The 7928-nt window shown below is 43.6% G+C and overlaps 1 protein-coding gene across 1 annotated transcript in view; it reads left to right on the top strand.

Moving 5' to 3' along the window:
• Positions 1 to 4832: 4832 nt before the first annotated feature.
• The window catches only part of FUCA2 (alpha-L-fucosidase 2), a 111954-nt gene continuing 108858 nt past the window's right edge, over positions 4833 to 7928 (top strand). Inside the window, exon 1 of the mRNA XM_007948816.1 lies at positions 4833 to 4906. Coding sequence (XP_007947007.1) covers positions 4833 to 4906 — 74 coding nt within the window. The remainder of the gene's footprint in view (positions 4907 to 7928) is intronic.

Genomic DNA, 7928 nt, shown 5'->3' with positions numbered 1-7928 from the left:
TGGCGGGGAGGGCGGGAGGAGGAAGAGGAGAGAAAAGTTTGCACAGGAAGGAGCCGCCTACAGCCTCTCTTGCTCCCGCGGGCTCGAGCGCCAGGGCTTGACGCTGGGCCGCCCGCGGTGCCCGCGAACCTGCAGCCGGTCCTCTCCCAAGGCCAGACACTGCCCCTTGCAGGAAGGCAGCAGGAAGGTCCCCTGGGCAGAGCACTGTACACCCAGCCAGCAGCCCGCAGCACGGGAGCTTGGGCTTCAGGAGCTGGGATGCAAGCAAGGTCAGGGTTTAAAAGATCATTTTCCGTTTGTTGAGCTGGGGGGAGGGCTGCCTTGTGCATGGGACCGTCACAAACTTGAGCAGTACAGCGGTCCTGTGTTGGAACAGAAATTATCATACCCAGTTTACAGATATGAAACTCTGGCACCAAAGGGTATTGCGGATGAGTTAGTGGCAGATCCTGGACTTTCTCTGATGTCAAGGCCAAGGAAGGGCCTTCCCTACCCTCTCCCTTGCCCTCAAAGCGTGTCTCTACCTTGCAGAGTTGCCCACATTCTTGGGTTTCTTTGTGATGAACAGATACTCATAGGTCATGTTTTAAAATAAAATAATATTACAGATTTGGTGTCTGAATCAATGCTATCCATGGGAAAGACAGGGCTCCCAGCTCCTTTGATTGGAAATATCATTATTTATTACCACTCAAACATCGTGTGGAATTTTGCAAAATGGGCAGCATAGATCTGTTGGTTCAGCAGGTGATCTCAGAATCTCAGCCCTATAGGTTTCACAGTTAGACCCTCCAAGTTGTGACTGGCCCAGAACTGAAAGGCTCAGCTCCCAGCAAGGAAGGAAGGTCCTGGGTTCACCCAGAGGCTGCAGATAAGCAGTGGGAAGAGGAGGCGATAAAGAGGGAGCCCCGTTAGGAAATAACATTGACACACAGACCTGTATTTCAGGAAATAGGCACACACTTTGCATTATTATACCATTTAATAGGAAGATCAACCCAAACAGAGAAGGTAAGAGAAAGATGGGAAAAAAAAAAAAAAAAAAACCAGGGGTACCAGCTTGAGAAGACCTGAATACACACAAAGGCTTTAGAAACAACTAGGCTGTAATAATTATAATAACTCACCCTTGGTACTTTAAAAGGGCTTTCATCTATACTTCTCACAGCATCCCTGTGGGGAGCATAGAATGATTCCAGTTTTGGTGCAAACAACGGTTGTAGGTTGGGCCTACAACCAAAGTCAAACACAATTGCATTTCCACAAAGCCAGCCATGGTTAATCTGGGCCTGCTCTAACTATGTCCTACTAACAACCTCTTTAAGTTCACGGTACTCCACGTTACTTTGCTGTCTGGATATCTTGTGTCATTTAGGATGCGTCTGTGCCTTCCGAGGATTCTAAAAAGCTGACTGCCATCAAGTTGGATCCAACTCATAGCGACCCCTCCTTGGGTTTCTGAGGGAGTATCACTATGGAAGTAGATTGCCCAACCTTCCTTCTGAGGAGTGGCTGGTGGGTTTGAACCACCAGCCTTCTGGTTAGCAGTCAAGTGCCTTAGGCACTATGCTACCAGAGCTCCCTTCTGAGGACTGGAGGTGCATTTTGGGCAGTGGACAGACCATAAGAGCATCTCCACCCTTAGAGAGAATGGGAAGGACACTTGTCAGGTGCATTGCCCACTGATCCTGACTCATCAGCATTAGGTGACCGTGGCATTTCTCACCATCGTTTGCTATCCAGTGTTTTGTGTTATGATGATGTCCCTACTCCTATGTCCACTTCCTTTCCAGTTAGCTTCCTCCTTTGCAAGCCACCTTCTCTCTGGGTCATGTACCCTGCTTGTTTTTCTGTCCCTACATATGGGCCTTGCCCCACCTCCCTCTCTGATTGTTCACAAAAATGTGAGCACTGTTCATATCCCTCCTCCAGGGTTCATGCCTCTCCCTCCTCTGGTTTATCCTCTATGTCATCTCTTCTGAAGATAAGCAAATGAATAACTGTTTTAGAAGTCTTCCCTAACTCGTTATCCAGCTAGTCACCAGTTCAGTATTTCAACCTTCATTCAATAAATACATATTTAAGTGCATTTTATGGGCCAGGCACTGTGGTAGTCACAAACCAAAAAAAAAAAAAAAAAACTGCCATTTAGTCGATTCTGACTCATAGCAACCCCCATAGCATTTCCAAGGCTGTAGACCTTTATAGCAGTAGACTGCTTCATCTTTCTTCTGCAGAGCAGCTGGTGGGATTCAAACTGCCCACCTTTTGGTTAGCAGCCCAATGCCTTAACCACAATGCCACCAGAGCTCCTTGATAGTCGCAAAAGACACTATAAACACAAGATGCTCCATGCTCTCCAGAAACCCCTCAACCCTATATCCCTCCATTGATTTTTCCTTTACCGTCAAGCTCCTTGAGAGGGTAGTATACACTTAACTATGTCCATGTTTGTTTAGTGTCCACTTTCTGTTCATTCCTTTACTAACTGTTATGTGACTTTTGCCCCCGTTACTGAATGAAACTGCTTTTGCCAAAACACTTTGGAGCTCTGAGTTGTCAGATGTACTGGAAACCTCTCAAGTCTTACCTGATCTACAGCATTCATCAATTCATCACTCTTATTTCTTGCTCCTTTTCTGAACTCTGCTTTCCTGGTATTTGGGATGCCCATCTCTCTGGGTATTGCCTACCCACTCTGACGGTTTCTTATTACCCCTTTTTCTCAGGACCTCTTTTCTCCATCTGGCCCTTACACTGTGTTCCCCAAGCTTCTGGCCTCAGTCCTTTTCTTGTCACATTTGGCATATTTTTCCTGAGAAGTATCACCTTCAGCCATGTCTTCAACTTTAACTCTGTGTGCATGACTCCCATATCTCCACCAGTAGGCCAGACTTCTCCCCAAGGCTCCAGACCTCAATACCCAACTACCTACTGGGCTGTTTTTCTAGATGTCTTCTTGACACTTGGCAGTCAACAAGCCCAGAGCTGAACTCCTCTACCTCCTCCATTAACTTCTTCTATCTATTCTGTGTTTTACATGAACATCCCCAGAGTTGGTTTCTTCCTGCTAGTCCTGCTGCTCCCCTTCAGTTGGAGGCTACATCTTTTTTTTTTTTTTTTGCCTTTAGAGAAACTCTCTGTCTCTAGACTCACTTTCTTCAAGTCTGTTCCCAATCTCACTACTAGGATCTTTCCAAGATGCTCATAAGACTTTGTTCCTCCTCCATTTACATTTCTTCAAAACAAGTGTCCATTGTACACAGGAAAAAAGTGTATATTCCTTAGCATGGTATGCTGGGGTCCTAGAGCATGTCCCCAACCATTTCCTCATTGCCGTTATATGTACTCTTCTCCCTAGCCTTGCACCCTCATTTCCTCTGCTTGCAACAGAACTCTCCTCCTTCACTCTCCCTTGAGCAAACTGCCTGTCCACCATTCATTCCTCCAGCCTCAAGTCAAGTGTCACTCCACCTAGGAAACTTTCCTGACACCTCCCTGACCTACAAGCCAGGAAAAGTGCTGCCATGAAAAGTGCCATGACACCCTGTGTGTGCTTCTGTTATTTCAGTTTTCATACAGGATTGTGGTGCTGGGGCACTGATCTACATTCATTTTTAACTTGAGCATCAAACTGGTCTCTGGGAGAGATAGAGACCAAAGCTGGCCCACAGTTTTGAGACTATCCTACCCTTTCCCTCTGTGGTGGTGGTTGTGGTGGTGGTGGTGGTGTTAAGTCCTGTTGAATTGGTATTTGACTCATCAAGATCCTAGGTGACAGAGTAGAACGGCCCTATAGTGTTTTCTAGACTGTCATCTTTATGGGATAAGATCACCAGGTCTTTCTCCCCGGGAGCCATGGAGTGAAAACCGATTGCTTAACTGTTGTGCCACCAGAGCTCTTTTCCCTTTATAGGGCTGGGCTACAAAAGTAAGCACCTTCCTCTCCTCCTTCCTTCCTCTCACACTCATGTTTTGTTATATATATATATATATTTAACCACAATGAAAGTTTTCTTAAAAAAAAAAGTAGAAAAATGATCAGCCTACGTTTCCTTCCCTTCCTTTTCCTTTAGGACCAACCCAGTCAAATTCCTTTAAGTGGCCAAGATCTTGGGCAAACAGAGACCTACTTTGGTATTGTTCTGTGTATAGAGATTTCTCCTGTTTGGGGACCTTGAACTCACAAATGAAAACAAAACAAAATGTTAAAGTGTTATTATTTGGCTCCGAGGAATCAAAGAACTAGGACCCCTCTGAAACGGAGACAAGATAATCTTTTATCCCTTCTTGACAGGTCACCAATGAAAAACAAAGATGAGTTTAAGGGTTGTCTTTGGGACCTGGTAATTTCTGTTGTGTTTGTTTTTAAGTTGAATCCTCAAAAAGGAAGCAAGAGGAAACAAAAATTAGCTTTAGTTATTTGATGAGATTACACCTTCAGAGAAATAAGACAATGCGATTTCCTCATAGATTATCTGCTATATTTTATCTCAGAATAGCATCCTATCACAGGATTTCTTCTAAAGGCTGAGGTCTGTTCCTGGGAAGCAGGAGAGCAAGGGAGCAAAAATAGAAGTTAGGGAAATCACGAGTGAAGCAAGGAGTGTGGTAGGAGGAGAAAGCAAAAGTAAATAGACAGTGAGGTCATTTCTCCCGGTATGACTACTTCCAAGGAATAAATGGGGTGATCTGATGGAAAGACAGGGAGCAGGAGTGAGTTCAGCTTGGGTGATCAGGTTATCTGAGGATATGACATCAGTCATACCAAGAGCCCAGAGAAGACCACTGCAGGCTGAGGGACCAGTAGATGCAAAACCTTTGGTGTGAGAATGAGCCGTGGAAAGAAAGCCAACGAGCTGGGACGTGTGAGCAGAAGGACTGATGATATAGATAACACCGAGAGGTAAGCGGGACCCAGCTCCTCCCGGGCTCTGCAGACTATGGACTATGGTCCTAGTGGAATGAAGTGTTCTTGCAGGAGAATGGCATGATGTGAATTACATTTTTAAAAACATCATTGTGTGTGTGTGTGTTTTTTTTTTTTTTTAATGGAATTACCAATGAATTTAGGAGCCCTCATAGCACAGTGATTAAGTGCTCTCCTGCTAACTGGAAGATTGGCAGTTCAAACCCACCAGTCACTCCAGGAGAGAAAGATGTTACAGTCTGCTTCCATAAAGATTAGTCTTGGAAACCCAAGATGGGGAAGTCCATCTCTGTCTTCTGGGTAGCTGTGTGTTGGAAATGACTTGATGGTAAAGAATTTACAGCTACTGATGAATTGGAGATGGGGAAGGAGGGAAAGAACAGATCAGTTACCACTCTAAGATTTTTACCTTGAAAATAAGTGGTAAATTGTTTGTTTTTTTTAAGGAATAGAAATGAGGAAGGGTTTTTATTCAATATTTCAAAATGAAACATAAACAATAAGTGTTGGCGAGGTTGTGGAGAAACTGGAATTCTCATCCATTGCTGGTAGAAATGTAAAATGTTATAGGTACTATGGAAAATAGTTTGGAAGTTGCTCAAAATGTTGGACATAGAACTACCATATGACCCATGAATTCTACTCTTAGGTGTACACTCAAGAGACTTGAAAGCAGTGACACGAACAGACATGTGCACCAACACTCACTGCAGCACTATTCACAACAGGCAAAAGGTAGAAACTGAAATGTCCATCAACAAATGAATGGATAAATAAAATGTGATTGATATAAATAAATATATACATATATACACACACACACACACATATATAGGTATGTATGTATATGTACATACTTACAATGGAATATTATGCAACATTTAAAGAGAAATGAAATTCTAATGCAGGTGACATCATGGACAAAACTTGAAAACATTATTCTGAGTGAAATAAGTCAGTCACAAAAGGACAAATACTATGTAATCTCACTCATATGAGGGAGCTTTGGTAGCATAGTGCCTAAAGCATTTGACTGCTAACCAGAAGGTTGGCAGTTCAAACTCACCAGCCACTCCTCGGAAGGAAGACTGTGCAACCTACTTCCGTAGTGATACTGCCTTGGAAACCCAAGAAGTTGCTATGAGTCAGAATAGACTCAAAGGTAGTGAGTTTGTTTTTTGGTTTTGTCTCACTCATATGAAATAAGCTAATATATAGAAATAAAGGGAGCTCTGGTAGCATAGTGGCTAAGATACTTGCCTGCTAACAGACGGCTGGCGGTTCAAACCCACCTGCCACTCCTCGGAAGGAAGGTTGGGCAATCCTACTTCCGTAGTGATACTGTCTCGGAAACCCAAGGAGGGGCCGACTCGACGGCACATAACAACAACAACAACAACATAGAAATAAAAGATTATTTGTGGTTATCAGGGGGTATAAGGGAGGCAGGAATTTTTGTTTGGGGAGCAATGAGTTTATGTTACTGGTGATGGAATGATTTAGATGTGAATAGAAATAATGATGACACAACGTGAAAAATGTAATAAATATCATTGAGTTGGAAATGTGGAAGCTGCGTTGGTGTGTAAGTTTTACCATAATTTAAAAAGGCGGGGTGGGGGATAAAAGAAAGCTATCATAATTAAAATAATGTGATGTGGATGTATTAATAATTGTTAATGCTTACTTAATGTGCTCAATATACCAGGCACCACTCTAAGTGCTTTACATGTGTGTAATGGATTGAATTGTGTCCCCTCAAAATATGTATCAATTTGGCTAATCCATGATTCTCAGTTTTATGTAATTATCCTCCATTTTGTGATCTCATTAATTACCCTATGAGTTGTAAATCCCAACTTTTCATTCAGTGGGATTAGAGGCAGTAATGTTAGTGAGGCAAGTTACAATCTCCAGGATTAAGTTGTATCATGAGTCAATCTCTTTTGAGATATAAGAGAGATTAAAAAGTGAACAGAGAAGGAGGGACCTCGGTACCACCAACAAAGAAGATCTAGCAGCAGTGTGTCCTTTGAACACAAGGTCCCTGTGCTGAGAACCTCCTAGAACCTGAAGACCCAGAGAGAGAGCTGAATGCCTAGATCATCAAGGTATGCTGAGCCCACAGATGTTGAAAGGAGATAAGGTCCTTCTCCCAGAGCCAACAGAGAAAGAAAGCTTTCCCGAAGCTGGCACCCTAAATTCAGACTTCAAGCCTCCTAGACTGTAAGAGAATAAATTTGCTCATTAAAGCCAGCCACTTGTGGTATTTCTGTTATAGCAACACTAGATGACTAAGAGAATATATAACTCATTTAATCTTTATAAGACAGGTACCTATTAGCAAAGACACAGAACAGAGACACAGAAGGGATAACTAACATGCCCCAAGTCACAAAGCTCATAGGTGGTCGGGGTATGGCATCAAGAATTTTAGCTCCAGAGTGCCTGCCCAAATGCCACATGATGTTACCCACCAGCAGACACAGATTAGATGGCTGGGTCTATGGCTAGGCTGATAGAACAGAACATGGGGGTCCTAAAGAGTCCCAATCAGGTCAAAAATCATGTTATTATGGTCAGGTGCCAGTGAGTTGGCCCCCAACTCAGGGCAACTCCATGCACAGCACATGGAAATGCTCCTTGGTCCTCCGCCATCTTCATGATGGCCTGGAGATTGGAGAATATTCCATTGTGAGCCACAGGGTTTTCACCGCCTGATTTTCAGATTGCCACCCCTTTCCTCCTAGTTCATCTTAGTCTGGAAGCTCTACTGAAACCTGTTCAGGATCCTAGCCACACATACGCTCCATTGACAGATAGGTGGTGGTCACACTTGAGGTGCATTGGTCTAGAAGCAAACCCAGCTCTCACTCATGGGAGGCAAAAGTTTTACCACTGCAGCACCAATGCCCTCCACATCAAATTCGCAGTCTATCATAAAGGTACCCTCACAAACAAACAGGAATTAATACACGGTACATGAAAATTTTCCAAA

The sequence above is a fragment of the Orycteropus afer genome, unplaced genomic scaffold (assembly GCF_000298275.1).
Source record: "Orycteropus afer afer isolate SDZICR_OR568_19922 unplaced genomic scaffold, OryAfe1.0 scaffold00226, whole genome shotgun sequence".
Taxonomy (NCBI): Eukaryota; Metazoa; Chordata; class Mammalia; order Tubulidentata; family Orycteropodidae; genus Orycteropus; species Orycteropus afer.
Note: the sequence above shows the minus strand (reverse complement) of the source record. Positions and strands in the feature narration are given on the sequence as shown.